At 44.0% G+C, this 21,508-nt stretch overlaps 1 protein-coding gene across 2 annotated transcripts in view; it reads left to right on the top strand.

Annotated features, from left to right (window-relative positions):
* MLXIP (MLX interacting protein) overlaps positions 1 to 21,508 on the top strand; it is a 76,024-nt gene that overhangs the window by 28,419 nt on the left and 26,097 nt on the right. For both annotated transcript variants that reach the window (XM_061603432.1, XM_061603431.1), the window contains exons 2-3: positions 15,106 to 15,212; positions 18,198 to 18,283. In XM_061603432.1, coding sequence (XP_061459416.1) covers positions 15,106 to 15,212; positions 18,198 to 18,283 — 193 coding nt within the window. The remainder of the gene's footprint in view (positions 1 to 15,105; positions 15,213 to 18,197; positions 18,284 to 21,508) is intronic.

Genomic DNA, 21,508 nt, shown 5'->3' with positions numbered 1-21,508 from the left:
CTGTTATTTCTCAGTTCTTGTTTTATTGAGTTGATCCCATTCATTATTTTCTGAAGCATGTCTAGAAATAAAGTCCCTTCTTGTATATCCATGATCTTCTTAATTGTCATTCTTAAAACCAAAAGAACAAAACTCCTTCAATTTGCAATGTCCCAAGCAAAGAGCAGTTTATTTCTTTATCCAGTTACAAAGGAGTTAATCTTTCCAGCCAACTAACGTCACACGCTAGACAGTCCTTATCTCTTAAAAGCCCAGAAGTGCAAAAACAGCTTTTAGTTCACAGCGTCCAAACAACTAGTAGCAGAGAGAATGAGCAGATTCGTCAAAAAAAAAAAGTAGATCAGAAAAAATAGTCCCTTACATATATTACACAAAAGCCTTATAAATCAAAAAGATTTCTTATCTCTCCCAATCAGAAATCTCTCATCCGTTGTAAACTTTAAAACGCAATTTTCCATGTCAGCTTTTTGCAATAAAAAAAAGATAAGCTATTTATATTTTCTTCCCCCTTAGTTCCGTAAATAAAGAAGGAAAGTCTTACCTCATCTAGGTTAACCTAATTGCTGTTACTTTGACAAATCTCTTTAGCTGTATAGATAAGAAAATGATAAATGTAGACAGGAGAATATTTGCCTGCTAGTCCGTTAAAAAAAAAACGGGTCACTTATCCAGCTGAGCTAGCATAAAAATCCTCGCTCTGTCTGAACTGCTGGAAGACAGACAATTCTGACGAATTCCAGACTCCAACAATCAAAACAAAACTATGTGGCAGATCTCACGCTTCTTCCTTATCCGGAAGAAATCATCTCCAGTCAGAAAAGTCCCTTCTGACTGAATTTAAAACTGGATAAGTTTCATCCAAGACGGAGCTCGTCTTAGAGGCTGCACAGGCGTAAGGATCCTCCTGGGAAGTCCCAAATCCACCTGCTTCCCATGTGTTCTGGGCCCTATGAATCCCTTTGGCAGTACTGGCTTCTACTGTCCCTGGGGCTGCAGTGTCCTTGATTAATGTGGTGCTTGCTGCTTCCTACTGCTGCCAGTCAGCTGCTACACCCTGTTGTGGGTCCCCCTGTCTACGCACAGGAAATGCGGGGAGGAATGTAGGCCTCAGGGGATTTGTTGAGAGAGCACATGTTCTGAACTAAGTGCAGTTTCCAGACTGTCTTCCAGTACAGACCATGTAGAGCACATTACAGTATTCCAGCCTGGAGATCACCAAAGCCTAGCTATCTCTGTCTGGGTAAAGCCACAGCTAGAGTACCAGCCAAATTGATAAAAGGCACTCTGTACCATGAAAGCAACCTGTGTCTCCAGTGATGAAGATGGATCAAGGAGCACCACCAGGTGATGAAACTGTTCTTTCCATGTTCTAACACTCCTTCGAATTGGCTCCAGCAAATCTCACAAGACCTTAACACTCAGATTGGGTGCAGGGGAATAAGTTTGCAAAAACATCCTTGAGTATGATCTCCAATTTAGCCTCCCCCCCCACGGTAATGGATTTGCTCCCCTCCCCCCCGACCTCCTGGGTAGAGTGTGTCTTTCCCTGGTCTGAGACTGAGACGTGAGAGCTGTGCCTGAAACTTTCAGCTGCAGTTGGAATTTGCTTCCTAGCCATTCTGGAAACTGTATACAAGTCAGTAGGGGAGTTTGGACTTCATCGAAGCCTCCCAGACAGGAGGGAAATAACAACTCTTATTGGCTCAATACAGGAATGTTTTTGTCCTACATGTCTGCCTTTTTGCTTTGGAGCGCAATAAGTGAGCGTTCTTATCTGATGCTCTGAATGAACCTTTGTTTGAGAAAATATTGCTATTTTTGGCTTGGAGAGAGCTGAATTCATGTGCCCAATTCCCCAGGAAAGAGATTAGATTACTTTTTTTTAAACCACTCCCAGGGAGAAAGTGTGGGTAGAAACTAAAAGCATCTTTTTCCCTTGGGTGTGAGAGAGTAGTTGTCTAAACTGGTTTGTTTTAGTTCAGTTATGCTGAAAAATTCTAATTAACTATCAAATGCCTTACGTATAATAAAAGACCGATGCAATACACCAGAATGTTTGGGGTAAGTGAATGTGTGTTGAGAGAGTAAGGCTTAAGAGTATTAAGTTGCTCTATTTTAGTATTTTATTTATTTATTTATTTATTTTATTTTTAATTTATATCTTGCCCTTCCACCCAGCAGGAGCCCATAGTGCATTCAGAATAGTTATTTGGGAACTCTGGGCAATGCAAGAGAATATGGGTACCATTGTTCAGTGATTTTATGATTGGGCTCCAGCTGGGAAAAGTTGGAACAAAAAGACCGCTCTCCTCTTCTGTAAGGATTTACCAATGTCTCAGTAGCAAAATGGAAATAGGTTTTGGCTGAATCTTCAGTATGCAGAACGTAGGTGCCAGCATACTACCACTTCAGATTTATGGGTGGCGGACACCACTTTAACACTTCCCCATGTTTAAAAGAAGATCTCTGCACATAAAAATTAGCATACGAAGAAGAAAAGGGCTATTGGTTTTCTTTTAAAAAAATACTGTATTTTAAAAAAATTAACTTTAAAAATTTTCTGTGTATAGAATTTTCTATGTATATTATTTATCAACATAAAATATAAATTATTCACATAATGTAGATATTACAAAGTAAAACCATAAACTGTAGTTAAGGCTCAGTTAAGAGTGTTACTGTGTACAAATAATGCAATGTCGAGCAGACTAGGGTCAGACACAAGGGGCCATTGGTTTTCTGTAAAGTTCTTAACAGCTGGAGGAGGAGAGCTGTGGAGAGGCCAGAGAGAGAACTGTGAGTGGAGGGGTCTCCTGTGGGCCATCCCTTGGACCTCCTGGGAAACTCCCCAAGCCAAACCTGCTGAGGCCTGGAACAAGGTGTGTGCAGTGCAGCTGACTGGGTGCTGAATGGGACACAGTTGTGAGCAAAGCCTTTGACTGTGGAGATCATGAAAAAACAAACATGAAAAAACTATGAAATGAGGGTGCCACAGCGTCTGATTTTCCTAATGCACAACCTATACTCTGGACAAGAGGCTACTGTAAGGACAGAATATGAAGAAACAAATTGGTTCCCAATCAGAAAGGGTGTGAGACGGGTGTGTTTTATCACCCTATTTGTTTAATTTATATGCAGAACATATCATACGGAAAGCGGGATTGGACCAAGATGGAGGTGTGAGAATTGGAGGGAGAAATTTCAATAATTTAAGATAAGCAGACGATACCATAGTACTAGCAGAATGATCTACCATTACCACCAGTAATGATTTGAAATGAATGCTGATGAAAGAGGAAAGCACAAAAGCAGGACTACAGCTGAACATCAAGAAGACTAAAGTAATGACAACAGAAGATTTATGTAACTTTAAAGTTGACAATGAGGACATTGAACTTCTCAAGGATTATCAAGACCTTGGCACAGCCATTAACCAAAATGAAGACAATAGTCAAGAAATTAGAAGATGGCTAGGACTGGGGAGGGCAGCTATGAGAAAACTAGAAAAGGTCCTCAAATGCAAAGATGTATCACTGAACACTAAACTCAGGATCATTCAGACCATGGTATTCCTGTGGTGTTGGAGGAGAGCTTTGCACATACCATGGACTGCGGAAAAAACAAATAATTGGGTGTTAGAACCAGGGCTGTGGAGTTGGAGTCGGAGTCGGGAGCAATTTTGGGTGGAGTCAGAGTCGGTAGAAATGTTCCGACTCCTACTCCTTCATAAATGGCAAATGTGTATTAACTAGTAATAACAAGTTTACTGTAGTAAAAAGGTAGCACAAGGTATTTCATCACCATCACATGAATCCTGAGCTTGGAAAAGTTACTTTTTAAAACTACAACTTCCATCAGCCCCAGGGATTGGTCTCGTGGGAGTTGTAGTTCAAAAAAGTAACTTTTCCAAGCTCTGGATTCACGTGGTGGTGATGAAATGCCTTGTGCTACCATTTTACTACAGTAAAGTTGTTATTACTAGTTAATATACATTTGCCATTTATGAAGGAGTCGGAGTCGGACAGTAGAAAAATTGAGGAGTCGGAGTCGAATGTCTGGCATACCGACTCCACAGCCCTGGTTAGAACAAATTAAACCAGAACTATCACTAGAAGCTAAAATGATGAAACTGAGGTCATCATACTTTGGACACATAATGAGAAGACATGATTCACTAGAAAAGACAATGATGCTGGGAAAAACAGAAGGGAGTAGAAAAAGCGGAAGGCCAAACAAGAAATGGATTGATTCCATGAAGGAAGCCACAGACCTGAACTTACAAGATCTGAACAGGGTGGTTCACGACAGATGCTCTTGGAGGTCACTGATTCATAGGGTCACCATAAGTCATGATCGACTTGAAGGCACTTAACAAGTGAGCAGCCTGAGGAAGCACCATCAACCTTGGCACCTGCTTGTAAAAGCAAACCTAGTGTGAGAGTTGAGGGTGATGTCACAGGTTCCAGGAACCCTCCTTGTGAGATTTTGGGGGGTGATCTGCGCGTTTGTGTTTGGGCCCTGGGTGAGATATCAGTATATATTCATTAGTAATTTTTAGTAATAGTTTTATTGTGTATTTTTATAACATTTGTTGTTGTTTTAGTTTTCTGTATGCTGCTTTGGGAATTTTTTTTTATTAAGCAGTATAGAAATGGTCTAAATAGTCTAGATTTGGCAAAAGTTCTTTGCCTGTCCTTTCCTCAGAGTGCCTTTTCTGAATAAGTTTTCACTATAATGATGACTGGAGAGCCAGTGTGGTGTAGTGGTTAGAGTTCTGGACTACGACCTGGGAGACTAGGGTTCGAATCCCCACACTGCCACGAAGCTCCCTGAGCGACCTTGGGCCAGTCACTGCCTCTCAGCCTCAGTGGAAGGCAATGGTAAACCCCCTCTGAATACTGCTTACCATGAAAACCCTATTCGTAGGGTCGCCATAAGTCGGAATCGACTTGGAGGTAGTCCATTTCCATTTTTCGTAATGATCACTGCTCTACCACCTGGGCTGTGTCTGTTTTAGCTAGAATGGAGTATGAAATTCTCATACATGCGATGCACACCATCATTGCTTACAAAGACAAGGGAGTGGTGAGCAGATAGATAGCAGCCAAACCATAAAGCCTGTGGACCATTGATGCAGCTTGAGCAGTGCATTAACCAATCCCTTCCCCCCAACCTGGTTCCCTCTGGATGTTTTTGACTCCTGCACCCATTAGCCCCAGCCAGCATGGCCAGTGGACAGGGATGATGGGAGTTGTGACCCCGCAACATCTGGAGAGCACCAGATTGGGGAAAGCAGGCTTTAGTTAATATTAAACTAAATGGCCCATCTAGTCCAGCATCCTGTTCTCACAGTGGCCAGCCAGATGCCTCCAAGGAAAGCCCACATGCAGGACTCTCCCCACCTGCTTAAAAACATACAGGCGAAGCGTTCTGCATAGCCCAAGAGCTCTTTCACCTTCTGAAGTTTGGTCCAGTAGAAAGCATTGATTGTCTTTTTCTCTTTAGGACGTCTGTACAAGGTTTTCTCCCTGCTATGGTAGCGGGTGGCTTTTGCAGGTGCCATGATGAAGCACCACCTAATCTACACTCCTCCCTCAAAGTCTCCTTGCTTGTTCTGTTGCTCTCTTTTTGAAATTGCTGTGGTGTTGTTGTTTGTTTTTATTTTGTTATCCCACTTACCTCTGCACTAGTGCTTGGGTGCTGTGGCACCACACTGTTATCACTCGTTATTGTTGGGCGTGTTTCTTTGCCTTAACCTTTGGCTGTTGGAACTGGCTCTTTGGCAGGAAATTGTTATCTGCCGATTCCATTTCCAGTCCTCTGTTTTCACTGCCGATCGGCAAGCAGAGAAAGCAAAGCTGTGTCGCAGTGTGGCTGTAAGGAGTTGCTTTTCTTTCACAAACTCAGCTGTGATGGCAAGCAAACACTGGGGACGACCTTTTTAGACCACTGGTATGTTTATACAGTGATCCAGAAATGAATCTAATGTATCATCTGCTCCCATTTCATATGGATCTTTGTGGAAGGATGTGTTATGCTGAATCAGAGCTTGGAAAAGTTACTTTGAACAACTCCCATCAGCCCAATCCAGTGGCCATGCTGGCTGGGGCTGATGGGAGTTGTAGTTCAAAAAAGTAACTTTTCCAAGCTCTGTGCTGAATAATAGTGTGGTACTGTGTACTTTGTGGTTTATTTTCTCCTTATCAGGAAAAGGAAACAAAACGAAATATGTTAACTTTCTCTGTACTAAGACCTCAAAATAGTTATGTATGTAACATAAGAGCTTAAACTTGTTATTGTTAGTATTATAAAATCAAAACAAAAAGTAAAAAACAAACCCTTAGTTGTGCACAAAGCTGTCTACCATGGAGTATTTTTTCCTCGTTTGCTATGCTGTGCAAGTGTACATGTGTTTACTTGAGAAAATTACCGAATTAAAAGTCACCTTTTAATGCCGCTCGGTTATAAGCAACCTCCTACTGTAATTGCTGGCATGTGGCAAGGGATTCTGGATTAATTTTAGAGGAAGGTGCTCACCATACTACCACCCTCAGAAGTTCAGGGCACTGGGTGGCCTGGGAGGAGGCATCGTCTGTGGCAGCCCCTAAGCTGTGGAATTCCCTCCCCACAGAGGTGTGTCTGGCACCTTCATCATATAGGTTTTATCCTCCCTCTTTATCCAGGCCTTTGATACCTGAGATATAGGACTCATTCACACAGGAGCTGAACTTCGTAGTAAAGACGCAGCTTTTGCCATCACGGTAGATTTGCAAGGTTCACACTTCCTACCTTCAAATCCACTGTTTTCCATTCGCACTAGTCGGCATTCCTCTGGAAAGGTTTAGTATCACTGTTTCCTTGTGGCCCCACCCTCAATTTTACATGTTTACTCCCTCTGAAGTATCAATTCTGCTAGTGGAGAAGGGGAGGGTTTTTTTGTCGGTTTCATTGTTTCTTGTCAATTGCATGCCTCTCTGGAGCCTTGGGGTACAATTGACACTAAACTGATTAGAGGGAGGAATGAGTGAAAGGCAAAGTAGGCAATGGCTGCAGCAGTCGGGTGAAAATAATTGGGGTCATCTCCCCCCCTTTCTCTGCGGTGCCTTGTCAGACTTTTCCCCCTTGCCTTGAAAAAACAAATGTTTTCCTGCTTGACAGATTCAGCAGATAATTGCTGATTATCATTCACCCATCCGTTTGTCTGTTTGTCAGTTTCATTTCCTGACATGTTTGCAGTAAAGCCCTTCTTTAATGGGGAGGAGAGCCTGGCTGGGAGTCCAGAGTCTGTGAGTTCAAATCCCCGCTCGTGTCTCCTGGGTGTAAAGGGCCAGCTAAAGATCACCCCCACAGTGAGTGGCTCAGGGGTTACGTGCCCTGCCACCTGTGTAGCTGTGGGCAAGCTGCATAGTCCCAAGGAGCCCAGTAGCCCCCCAGCTGGCAGTTGCAGACAAGGAAGGGGCTGGCTTGTGCAGCTGTGGCAAGCTGAGCAGGCCCTAGCCAGCTGGGGAGGACTAGCCCCGTCTGAATACCGCTTACCATGAAAACCCTATTCATAGGGTAGCCATAAGTCGGGATCAACTTGAAGGCAGTCCATTTCCATTTTCATGTGCTTAATGGGGGGGGAAGGTGGGGAAAGGAAGGCTATAGCAAAGTCTGATGCGGGAGGACAGAGCCAGTCAGAAGTGTCTGGTTAAGCAGCCGGAAACAAAATGGAATTCATGGAGAGTTTAGTGGGCGGAGAAAGGGGAGTATGAAAGTGACAATCCACCCGCCCAGCAAAAAATATTGAAGCAAAGTGCCTACATGGAAGAACTCAGCAAAGGTTTTTCCTTCACTGTTTGCATTTTCAGCAGATTATGTTAATACAGATTTGAAGGGGAAAACTGCGTGATAGCTTCTGCTTGCCTGCAACATCATGTGCACCATGCAAATTAAACAGGGATGCAAGTAGCACCAATCTCACAGTAAATCTCCGTGTGAAGAGTCCGTAGTTGTTAGGACCCATCTAGTCTTCTGATTTAAATTGTTTTAGCTGATTTTAATATTGTATTTTTATATGGCTGTAACGCACCCTGGGACCTTATGGTGAAGGGATGGTAAGAATTCCAATAAAATAAAAAAGAGATACCATAACATGTGACCACCAAGCAGCAATTGGCTTTGTAAGTCAGAGCAGCGCAAGAAAACCTCAGCAGTGCAAAGCTGTCTTGTGCAGGTCACCCCCTTCTTGATCAGATTTGCTCTTGGATGGCTCCCTCTTTTCAGAACCTACCATGAACTCAATTTTTTTAAAAAATATGTTGTTGTTAAGAAATACAGGATTAAAGAGGAGGCAACGTGACTTGCTGGGAATTAGCAGCTCTTTAAAAAAGTCACCTCAGGAGATGCTGGTTAATTAAAGTATTACTGCCTCTTGGGTTGGGGATTAATTATTATCTGACCTGTCATAAACTTGGACAGATAACTTGAATTGCTCCCTCCAGGATTAAAGCCGAGAGAGAACAGAGTGCATGATCCAGAACCAGAGTGGAGCTACTTCTGTTAAAAATACGTTTATCAACGCATTGGAAGATTTCATTTGGGAAGGGCCGTAACTCCGTTGTAGAGAATCTGCCCTGCATGCCGAAGGTCCCAGGTCCAATCCCTGGCATCTGCAGGTGTGGCTGGGAGAGAGTCCCTTTCTGAAACCCTGCTGTCAATCAGCATAGGCAGGACTACGCTAGATGAACCAATGGGCTAACTAAGCATAAAGCAGCTTCCACTGATATTTAAAAAAAAGCTGTCGAAAGAACTCCCCATAATCATTCTACATAAAAATCTTACTAGCCCAGCCCAGCCACATATACCTCTGCTGACTGCATATACCAGCTGGAGAGGGAAGGGTTAAACCTTACTTCCCCACACTCAGTGTTCCCAGTGCCCCCCTGTGATGCGTCCTTCCCTGGCTCTCCCTGTCAGGTTCCTACCTGCTCGTGGTTACTGCCTGTCTCTAGGCACCACCAGGGACTCCACCAGTCCGGACCGCTCTCTCTTATGATTTCTCTCCCCGCTCTAGCACAGATCTCAACAGATCCCCCTGCTAGGCAACCACCAGTAACGTCCCAATACTAGTATTCCCAGAGACTCTGAATACTGGTATTGTTACTCTCTTCACCGCTGCCACCATTTGTTACAGTTCCCCTTCAGCCTTGGTCATTACCTTACCCTCCCTTCTGGTCTGTGAAACCCCAGCCAAGGATCAGGCCTTTGGTAAACCAAATTAAGTATTTATTACAGATAACAAAGCTAAACAAGATTAACAAGATTTCTTCTTAAGGCACATAAGCATATGGTTTTACTCAATACTAATCCGAACTCCACCTCCCTCCTGGTAAACAACTCTCTAAACCCCACCAAGCAATCCACTCTTTCTCTTCTCCCCCCAGATTCCACAATTCACCATCTCACATTCACCCAGATTTACCTGTCATCCTTTCATTTATACTGTCAGCCATTTTAAACATTGAGCCAATCATCAAGCATTCTATTGGCCGTTCACTCCCCCTCCTCTTTCACTACTTACCATGTATACTCTAAACAACCAGCACTTACCATATATACACTAATATATAGGAACATCACACCCCCTCCACATACTTATTATTCAGGAGAAAAACCTGCGGACAAAGCTTGCACACTACACACCATAATCACAGGAGGCAGTGATGGCCACCAACTTGGATGGTTTCAAAAGAAGATTAGACAAATTCATGGAGAATAAGGCTATCAGTGGCTACTAGCCATGATGGCTGTGCTCTGCCTCCATAGTCAGAGGCAGTCTTCTTCTGAACACCTGTTGCTGGAAGGCACAGGAGAGTGTTCTTGCACTCAGGTCCTGCTTGCGGGCTTCCCATGGGCCATTGGTTGGCCACTGTGAGAACAGGATGCTGGACTAGATGGGCCACTGGCCTGATCCAGCAGGCTGTTCTGATGTTCTTATGTTAACCTGTAGTTAGGCTGTCAGTATCTGTTGGGTAGCATTTTAGGATTGCTGCCTAAGGCCATGAAGTCTCTACTCATGGGTGGTGAGAGATACAAATGCCCATAGTACAAAAACCTCTTCCTTCCTATTGTGGATGCAGATGTAGCCATCCTCAGCATTGCTTGGGTGGAGAACTGAGTGTCGGACACCCATGGGTGTCAACAAACGCTGAATCTTCTTGACATATTTTAAACTTGCCTTCTTGCAGTGCTTGCTCCAGGGATGGGAGGCCCTCGGAGGTGGCAGGTAGGGCCATCTGAGAGTCCTTTTGGGCTTCCTCTGACTCTTTTTGGTGCTCTGTGTAAAATGGTGGCTTTCTTAAGGTTGTGGTCCTTTTCCCATTCTCCGAACCTTGGCAAATTTATTTGTTATTTATATACCACCACTTTGCACAAGACACAGGACTGTTTACAACAAAATCCAAATAAAGTAATAAGAATTCATAAAATCCATAGAAAATCACAGCCCTTACAATGACAATACAGCAATTTATAACAAATCACAAAGCAGCAATTACTGTTAACAGCAGCAGCAACTAATCCATTTGTCTAATCAAGTCTCTCCTCCAGATGGCCTTGTTTCTCGTGCGTGCGTGTGTGTGTGTGTGTTGTTGTTGTTTTACTATTCAGAGTTCCCACACTGGTGGCTTCATGAACTATGCTTTGTGAAGCCATGCAGGAAATCTGTAACGATGATTTTGACCTCTTAATCAGGGTTACTGCAACAAACCAGGGGTAAGTGTTATGTCTGCCTTGGGCATTTCCTTGTTTTGGAAAGCCTTGGTTAGTATTGGGAGATAAGAGGCTGGGTGTGCAGATTTTCAGAGGCTGTGCCTTTGTTGATCAGTGTCCCAGGAGGGTAATGTTTGCTTCGTGGTGGTGTTGTTTAAATTGGACTATGTATTTCAAGACTACGTGACAGCAGCCTTTGCCAATCTGGTGGCCTCTAGATGTTTTGGACTGACTGGGGCTAATGAGAGTTGTAGTCCAAAACATCTGGAGGACACCCAGTTGGCAAAGTTTAGAGTAGAGAGTTGAGTACAGGAGCTACAGAGGTCAGGAGTTGCAGTAATAACTCAATACAGAAGAAGCTGAACAGATACCTGCCTTTATTGTCATGAGATGAATGCAGTATGCATTGATCCATGTGCAGTGACATTCCTGCTTCCACAGTTCAATCCAGCAGTCGGTTTTTACTATGCCCTTTGGACTAAGTGACTGTCCACTGGTCATCCATAAGCTGTACAGAGGTCACGATGCAGCAGTAAGTCAGTAGAAACGTAATTACAGATTTATTTTGAGTTTAAGGGCCACAAACTTTACTCTGGATACTTTCTAGGAAAGCAGTTGACCAAACCTGTTTAGTCAGAATGGCAGAGTGCAGTTTTAAGTCAAAGACAATTTATAAATGAAAAATGAAAACACCAAGAGGTCTAGTTAATCATTGTTTTGCCCTGGAGATTCTCTCCCTCCCTCCCTCCCTCCCTCTCTCCCTCTCTCTCTCTCTCCCTCCCCCCCCCCCTCTCTCTCTCTCTCACACACACACACACACACACCCCCCCTATGTATGTATGTAGCATGTGTGTTTGTTTCTTATTTATGAGAAACAAATGATATTCCAAAATATCATCTACAGTATAAACACATCTAAACAGTGTAGCTGTGTATAGCAATGCATGAAAACATTGAATCCCACATGCAGGTGAGGAGAAGGATTTCTGTGTTATATTTCTGAATTTTTCTGACATGTAGCTCATCTTGGGGACTAACCTTAAAAGTGGTGTCTCTCAACTGTGGGCGCTTGTTACTCAATCAGAATGAACTTCTGTCCCATATTTGTGTATACCTGGCTGGGACATGCGTCTCACCGTCTTCCCAATTAACAAAAGCAGTGACGTAACTCTAGGCTGTGGAAAATAAATCTGTGGCCTTTGGGTTTCTTAGTGACTTAAGGTGGCATGTTAGTTTCTCCATTTTTGCCAAGTCCCAAAGTTTGGTGTTCTAAGTCTGCATATTCAGTCCTGAAGTGTTGTTCCTGTGCTGTGTAATAATGAAATGGGCTGCCACAAGCATAAACCTAACCAAGTCCTTTGAAGGCGCTTCTGCATTATCACCAGAAAATGTGGATAACAAGCACAGGCTGGGGTGGCAGATAGTGAGGCTTATTTCAGCAATAACATCATCCCAAAATACATCTGCCAGAAGACATTGCCACCATACTTGAAAATAGGATTCTTAAAGCCACATTCTCTCCAGCAGTCTGCTGATCCCCCTGCCTGGATGCACACCGGTGTGAGATCTTATGTGTGGTTTTTGCAATGGTATCCCACATTTAGTGAACTGAACTATTCACAATACTCAGCTTTGCATTTGCGTTCCAAATGGGCAAGGTGTTTTCTTTTAAAGCTTGGCAAAGATGGAAGAAGCCGTCCCTAGTATCAGCCATTCTGCCCACAGGGCTTAATAATGCAAACACACATCCTAAGTGGGACGGAAAGGAAGCCAGCTGGCCGTGTCCACCCATCTAGACTTAAGTCCATCACAGACGCAGTTGCTGCTATGAACTGTCACAGGATTGTTTGGGGAATAATGCCAGCTCTGGCACTCCCAGGGAAAAGCAGGCAGCTGTCTCTATGCCAAAGGCAGGTGTGAGAGTTCAAAGCTTTTGTCCTAGCACCAGGCACAGGAAATCTTTTCTAAGCCTCTGCAGGCCTTCTTGTGCCTGCCACTGCTTGGCTTCTCTGAGCTTTGTTGCAAGCGGCCATGCAGGCTGCAAAGGAGATAAAGCCTTGGCCCAGGAACTGCTGGAACCCAGCCTCCCTCATCTCATTTTGATCCCACTTCCCCTGAGTGGCTTTTGTAAATCTGGCTCAAAAGCCCATTGCGCCGATCCGAAAATCACTGCTCTCTCTTTTAGTGTCTGATGGGGTGCTCAGAGTTTTTCTGGATTAGCTTTGAAGGCTCTGTTCATCACTCTAAAGCTAGATCAGCTTCCAGAATCCTCTTCTTGCAACCACAGGATAGCCCAGTTAATGTTGCCTCATGGCATCCCACCCTCCCATTTGCCCAGGCTAATGAGATGTGTCTTCTGTGCTTCCTGGCTATTAGCGGATGGTAACTTCAGGCAGCAGTATTTGCAGGCTGCATCGGGGGATCCCAGTCTGTCCTTCCCTCCTCCCTCACAATGATGCCACTGCCAATATATTGACTCGTGCGTGCATGTATGTAATCAATGCTGCACATGGCTTCCTTGCTCCAAGGGGCATAGAGTGTTGGATGCATCCAGAATCCTGGCTTAATGTTTCAAGGCACGCTTCAATTCCTCTCATGGTACACAGTTTGGAAATGGCTGTTCTCAGTGAACCCCAGCTGCTGTTTACAGTTCAGCAAGACAAGGGCTTTCTCTGCTATCTTTGAATTCATTGACCATTTGAGGCCATCTGGTGTCTCTTAATTCTATATCTTCTATGGTCTAGGGACTGCATTGCTAATTTTAAATTCAAGCTGGAACAGATGCTTCTTTTTTAAATGTGTTTCTTCACCCCGCCTACAGTAGTGTTACGAAAGTTTGGTAAGATGGTCCAGAGGTTAATATTTAAGTCTGTTCTGTATTCTGTCTTCCAAGATGTTTCTCATGTGACTATTACTTTTCTTTTTTCTTGGCTTGTGGTCTGTTGCAAGTGCAGCAGTGACCTTTAAAACCCTTTTGAACAGAATTGTCTTGTGAAACACAGAATTGAGAGATTTAAACATGGCACATCTGGGCTGGGTCAGAGTTAATATTTCCCCTCTAGTGTCTTCAGTACTGCTTCTGGCTCAGGCTGTGAGGCCATCCTGCAGAAGTGCACTTAAAAACTTTCTCATTCTTGCTTTTCATATGAAACTGCCATTGGCCCATCTAGCTCAGTATTGTCTATTCTGACTGGCAGCAGCTCTTCACCATTTCAGACAGGAGTCTTCTCCTGCTATACCTGGAGATGCCGGGGATTGAACAGGGGACCTTCTGCATGCAAGGCAGACGCTCTGTCACTAAGCTACGGCCCTTCCTCAGCTTTTCAACACAGAAAAACTCCCAAACACAGCCAAATCTGAAGATGTTTTTTAAATTGTAGATGATTCTGGGTTGGCTTGATCTCTCAGGGTGTTGTCTTCAATTTTTTTAAAAAAAAACCCTTCAGGTACTGGTTTCCACATTGGGTTGCCCGTTGAGGAATCCCTGTGCGTTAACCATGGAATCCCTGCAAGTTGCAAAAGGTTCTAAGGTGTGCACTTACTCCATGCGCTTACTCTTATGACCGTATATGAACATCACACACACATTGTAGGAGATGATCTGTCGTGGTGGGTGAGGTAACCTGCCTTTTTTCAGAGAAACATGTCCTCATTAGCAGTTACCTTCTGAAGACCCCCCCTCCGATATAATTCCTTAGGGAGGGGCCATCGTTCAGTGGAAGGCCTCATGCTTTGCAGGCAAAGGTCCCAGGTTCAACCCCTGCATCTCCAGTTAAGAGTAGCAAGTGACGGGACAGAGATCTCTCTGCTCGAGACCCTGAAGAGCCATCGCTAGTTGTCGTAAACAGTACTGGATTAGATGGACCAGGAGTCTGACCTTCCTGTGGTCCTTACAAGACAATTTTAAAACCACTGGTCTGGAGTGCTAAATTCATGTATAGCCCAAATCCAGAAACTGATGCAGTGGTCAAAAAGGATATGGCTCTTTTAGGGTACATACTGGTTTCAACAGAGAAGAATGCTAAGATCTGCTGCTCTTTAAAAAAAGTTACTCTTGTGTGAGAAGAGCTGACTGGAGAAGAAGCATCCCTTCACTCTCTCCACCCCCAGTGGCAAGGCAGGCCATAGTTTAAGCTCAGAGTCTCCAGAGTGAGGGGTTTAAAGGTCACCACCGGTCACTACTTGTCCTCATTAGCTGTGCTTTCAGGCCTGGTTAGAGTTGAAACTTAGGCCCTGGCAGAGGGCGCTGGGTGGCCTTCAGAGCCGTCGGCCTGGTGTGCTGTACCTCTGCCCTGTTTAGCTTCAGAAAACATTGTTTTTGCTGTTTGAAATCGAATCTTTGCTTTATTGCAGCGGCAAGTTGGTTTCTCCAAAGTGGAAGAATTTCAAAGGCCTGAAGCTTCAGTGCAGGGATAAAATCCGGCTCAACAACGCCATCTGGAGGGCCTGGTACATTCAGTGTGAGTTACAGCCATCATGCAATGTATTTGAGTGCTTTGAGAAAATCCACAGGTCAATATGTGCCCAGCATGGGGCTTTATTAATTACGCATAATTGTCTCTTCATCTTTCAGGATGCACAAGGAGTCTTAACAGCAATATGTGTTTATGTGTTTATTAAAATGAATTGCAGGGCCGGAGGCCAACGCAAGTAATACAGTAAAAATACAATACAAACACGATATAAATACAATAATTTAAAATCAAACAGGGAGAGATTAAGAACAATTGTGGGGGGGGGGGGAAATACCGGGGGGGAAAATATTACCTAGATGATATTTGATAAGGCAATGTGATTTGCCCGAAGTTTTCTGGCCGCTGTTATGAAAAGGGATACATTATGAGTTACTTCTCGGATATGATCAGCCATTAAGAAAATAATTTTTTCATCGGATGAGATAAGCCAGGGAATGTCTAGCCATTTCTTAAGGAATCTAGATCTAGGTTGGATATATATTGGACAATAGAGCAATACGTGAGGGAGGTTCTCCAGTGTAGGAGAACCACAGACGCAAATCCTTTGATCCTTAGGAACACTAGCTAATCGGCCTTCCCTGTCGGCATTTGGAAGGGAAAAAAAAGTAAGGCTGTAAATGCCTGTCTAAGAGCAGAGGGTGTAGGTTGTGTGAGATAAGTAGCGCATTGAGGAATGAATTTAAAACGCCAGAACCAGGGAGAAACCCTTGAGTTGGTAATAGTTAGCATATCTAATTTCAGGGAGTGATGGAATATACGTTCACGTAGAGATTTATTGTTTAAGTCTAAATTAAACTCCAATGCTGAGAGATGGTATGTTGATAACAAGTTATTTAGCTTAGAGCCCCATAGGGCAAAGGCAGAAGAGTGGTTAAGGCATAACTGGAGTAGTACCCTAGTCTGAGACTCTTTGGGAGATCTTAGAAACTTCAAAAGAGTAAAATGTATATGTGCTATAAGGGGAGGGGAACCAGTCTCAGCTCGCATCATTGCTGCTGAGGTTCCCATCAGGAGAGATAGTAAGCGTCTTAGAAAGCTTAACAGCAATATTCAATCAAAGCAATTAAAAATGCAATAAAGTAAAATTGTTGTAAAAATAGCAAGAATTTTCACATAGCCAAATAGGGCAGAAGGACAACTTATTATCTGTTGCCTCAAGACCTGCTCAATGCAGAAATCCGGATTAAAGCATACCCAACAGGTGGCTATCCAGCTGCCTCTTAAATATCTCCAGTGCTGGAGAGCCCACCACTTCCCTAGGGAATTGGTTCCATTGTTGTACTGCTCGAACAGTTAGGAAGTTTTTCCTGATGTTCAGCTGAAATCTGGGTTCCTGCAACTTGAGCCCATTATTTTGTGTCCTGGCCCAGAAGAGATCCTGGCCCTCCTCTGTGTGGCAACCTTTCAAGTACTTGAAGAGTGCTCTCATATCTCTCCTCAGCCTTCTCTTCTTAAGGCTAAACATGCCCAGTTCTTTCAGTTTCTCCTTAATAGGGCTTTGTTTCCAGTCCCCTGATCATCTTCGTTGCCCTCCTCTGAACCTGTTCCAATTGGAACCCCATTAAAGGCAAAAGCAGGCAAGTCTCCCTTGGAAGGAAGCCCTATGCTTTAGGCTCCACAACGGAAAAGACTGTGTCTTGTGTAACCCCCTCAGGACATCAGACAGCGGAGGGATATGGAGCTGGGGTCCAGGAAGTGAGGGAAGTATTTGGTCCCCGGGATTCTGCACATAGTGAACTCAAGGGAAGCTGTCCCTCCATTACTTCCCTCTCTGTGAATATTTTGCTGTCTTTACTGCTTCTGTTGTTGTTTTTGTTCCATTCCATTCTTGTTTTAATATTATTGTAAGTCAACCTTAGTTGAAAGATGAGGTATGCATTTTAAAATAAAAAAGAAATACAGGCATACCCTGCTTAACATCGCTTCACTTAACATCGCCTCGCTATAACGTACATGCTCCATACGCCACCATACCCGGTTTAAACGTACGCGTGCTTCGCAATTATGGACACTTAATGGCATTAGGCCGCTGCCATCTAGTGGCAATTGCCGTGCAGTACATGCATAAATAATTGCTTCACTTTAAGTACATTTTCACTTTACATACACGCTCCGGTCCCATTGCATATGTTAAACCGGGGTATGCCTGTAAATGAACCTGGAAAAATCCAGTGTTTGTACAGGTGATCTTCCTGGTTTAGTTGTCCATTTCTTCTGCCAGTGATTTCACTGATTCAAATAAATGTGGGATCTTTCCAGTCAAGTCTTTCACCTCTCCCTGTGGTGGGGGTGGGTGGGAGAAGTTGGAGGAGGAAACATACAGATTTGAGGCCTGCTCCTGTAAGAGATGAACAGATCTGTCAATTTCAGTTTCTCATTTTTTCCAATCTTAAATTTAGTTCACCCCATTTCCATTTTTAAGCCCCCGCAAAAATTCATACACATGTTCATGTGCATATCTCCTAATGTATACATTTTGGTATGTACATTTGCCTAACGTGCTGCATTTTTGTTCATTCTTTTCACTAAAATATGAATTATCATGCACACTTTCCCCCAAAATGTGTTTTCATAAGCACCTTTTTTGTTGTATAACTGCATAGCAAAATTCAGAGAAGTGCATATTCCAAAGGAAAGTTGTGTTTTGGTTTTCATATTGATTCAGGAAATGTGATTTAGCTAAACAAGTTCATCCTTGCTCCTGATCTGTGTGTATGCAGAAGCCAGCCCTTTGTGGAGCAGATCCTTGTTGAATTTCTGTCACTTACAGTAGCAGAATTGTTTCCCATGCCATGTTCTCTTGGGGTTTTGTTTCTTTGTGCTTCCCTCCCACTTGTGCATAATCTTGGCATGTGTGTAGACCTGTGTATTTAACAGCTGAAGCCCTGCTCTCTCAGCATGGCATTTAAATATGACCTGGCATTCTCCTGCTGGAGAGGTGCACTGCTGATGCTCTTGTACCTGTTGCAGATCTGGAGAAGCGAAAGAACCCCGTGTGCCATTTTGTGACTCCCTTGGACGGTTCTGTGGAGGTAGATGAGCACCGGCGTCCCGAGGTACCTCAGGCAGGAGCTTCAGGAAAAAAATGTGCCTGTGGCACAGTGGATCTCACTTCATGCTGTGGGCTAATTTGATTTTAAGTTGCTTTCACCTTAATTGCCGTTACTTGTCTGCCCTTTCCTGTGTTTCTATCGTTCTTTTTATCATGTTGTCAATATAAATGCTGCTTTAAAGGGTAGCAAAAAACAAAGGGAGGAGTTCTGCTCTAGGAAGACTGTATTCTGCATTTTGACAATGGGGTAGAGAATAGGAAATAAGGAATCACTATGTAAGCACGTGCACACATTTGAATGGAGGCTTCCTCTCAGTTTTGGGTGGGCAGACTGGCCCTACCATTAGACAGAGCCAGGTAGCCGTGGCAAAGTGTCAGAGGACAGAATTGTGTGCACCAAACAGTCCACCCTCCACCTCCTAAGCTAGCCTGAAAGACCATCTTATATACCCAGTCGTTCACTGTGCTCTGCAGGTGAGGGCATCCTGCAGGCACCATCTTATCAGGAGGTTCGTTCTGCACAACATAGGAAGCAGACCTTTAGTGTTGTGGCACCGACCCTGTGGAATTCCCTCCCCTTAAATACCATGGACAGGCACCATCTCTGTTACCTTTTCAGCACCTACTGAACACCTTCCTCTTTCAACAATCCTTTTAAGTAGAGACCTTATCCCAGTCTGCGTCTGTATTGGAATTGCTTTTTAATATGTTTTTAAAGCTTTTTTTAAAAAGATGTTTTTAAAGCTTTTTTAGTGCTTTTTAAAGACGTTCTGTTTTAATACGTTTTTAAGGATGTTTTGTTCTAATACATTTTAGTGCCTGTTGTTATGATGTTTTAGAGTGTTTTTAGTTATTTTGTTTGCTGCTCTGGGCTCCTACTGGGAGGAAGGGTGGGATATAAATCAAATAAATAAATAATAAATAAACCTGCCATCCTCGGGGACAGTGGAGGATATTATCCCGTTGCCAATATTGGAGGAAGGTTCAACAACCCATCCTGTGCATGCAGTGCCAGAGGCTCCATCTTATCCTTCACCTCAGGCAGCAAAATGTCTTAAGCTGGCTCTGTGGGTGAAGGTTAAAAGAGTTAAGCCAAGGCTTTATGTAAGATGGCAGTCTGGGCAGGGATTTATTATTATTTATTTATTTATTAAAAATATTTATAAGCCGCTCTATTTTCACAGAAACTCAGAGCGACGAACAACATAATAAAACATGTAGATAAAAGCACAAATACAGCAATAAAATTACAATCTCTATATTTAGAGGTCACAGTAAGCCCAATCCAATACTTAAAAACTCTAATTATTCATTTAAATTAAATGCAATCCGGAATAAAAACGTTTTAACCAGGCGGCGAAATGACAAAAGCAAAGAGGCAGAACATATGTCCACAGGTAACGAGTTCCAGAGTCTAGGAGCAACAGCTGAGAATGCTCTATCTCTAGTCCCTGAAAGACGAACTAGTGAAACTGGCGGAATTGTAAGAAGAAAATCATTAGCGGATCTCAAGGGACGGGGGGGGTTCGTAAACAGACAATCGATCAGACAGATAGACAGGGCCCAAGCCGTGAAGGGCTTTAAAGGACATCACCAGCACCTTGAATTGGGTCCGGAAGCAAATCGGCAACCAATGAAGTTGCTGTAACAGGGGAGTCGTGTGAACACGAAAACTAGCCCCGGTCAGCAACCTAGCTGTAGCACATTGAACCAATTTTAGCTTCCGAACAGTCTTCAAGGGCAGCCCAACGTAGAGTGCGTTGCAGTAGTCCATCCGGGATGTAACCAGGGCATGTGCCACCTTAGTCAATTCAGGCGTCTCCAGAAACGGACGCAGCTGGCGGACCAGCCTTAGCTGGGCGAAGGTGCTTCTGGAGACCGCCGAGACCTGGGCTTCCAGATTCAAGGTAGAGTCCAGGAGCACCCCCAAGCTGCGAACCTGGGTCTTCAGGGGGAGTGTAACCCCATCCAACATAGGTAAATTCCCCGTTGCCAGATTAGTCCCACGATTGACATAGAGCATTTCTGTCTTATCTGGATTTAATTTCAACTTGTTTGCCTTCATCCAATCCATCACTGCAGACAGACATTGGTTCAGGGGAAGGACGGCTTCCTTGGCATCATGCGGGAAGGAGAAATAAAGCTGATTGTCATCAGCATATTGGTGATAACGAACTCCATATCCGCGGATGACATCACCCAGCGGCTTTACATAGATATTAAATAACAGTGGAGATAGGACAGAACCCTGTGGAACCCCACAGGTCAAAGGCCAAGGGGGTGAACAGGAATCTCCTAGTCTTACTCTCTGGAACCGGTCCTCCAGGACCGCTCCGAAGCCAGCATAAAACAGTACCCTCCAGTCCTAACCTGGATAGACGGTCCAGAAGGATACCATGGTCGATGGTATCAGAGGCCGCAGAAAGATCACACTCCCCCTGTCTAGTTCTCTCCAAAGGTCATCAACCAAGGCGACCAAAGCCGTTTCAGTCCCATGGCCAGGCCTGAAACCAGATTGGAATGGATCAAGGTGGTCCGTTTCGATTAGAAACCGTTGGAGTTGAGTAGCCACCACACGCTCCACTATTTTACCCAGAAATGGCAGATTGGAGACTGGCCGATAATTGTTCAAACATAAAGGGTCTAGGGAGGTTTTTTTCAATAAAGGTCTTACACATGCCTCTTTAAGGCAACTTGGGAAGAAGCCCTGTTGCAAGGAGGCATTAACTATTCCGCAGACCCAAGTAGCCAAAGTCCCTCTCGCTTGTTTTACAAGCCACGATGGACAAGGGTCAAGTGGGCAAGTGGTAGGTCTCATCTCTCCTAGTAATTTCTCTATATCTGCATATTGAACAAGTTGAAAGGAATCCATCTTAATAGGACAGACAGAAGCCCGAGGTACATCCTTAGAGACTGCATCAAAATTGGCCTCTAAGTCGGAACGGATCTGATCGACCTTGTTCGCAAAGTAAGAAGCAAATTCTTGACAACGAGATGGAGATGCGTCCATATTCGTATCCAGATGATCAGGACTGAGCAGGCCCTTAACCACTCGGAAAAGTTCCGCTGGTTGATTAACGGCCGTAGAAATAGACGTGGAAAAGAAGGCCTTTTGTGTAGCTCGTCGTGCATCTGAGTAAATTTTGGTAAATGCTTTAACACAAAGTCGGTCAGATTCGCTCCGAGTTTTCCACCAACGACGCTCTAGGCCCCTACGAGTATGCTCATC

This window comes from Rhineura floridana, chromosome 19 (assembly GCF_030035675.1).
Source record: "Rhineura floridana isolate rRhiFlo1 chromosome 19, rRhiFlo1.hap2, whole genome shotgun sequence".
Lineage (NCBI taxonomy): Eukaryota > Metazoa > Chordata > Lepidosauria > Squamata > Rhineuridae > Rhineura > Rhineura floridana.
The sequence above is the reverse complement of the archived record's forward strand: the minus strand, read 5'-3'. Positions and strand labels throughout refer to the sequence as shown.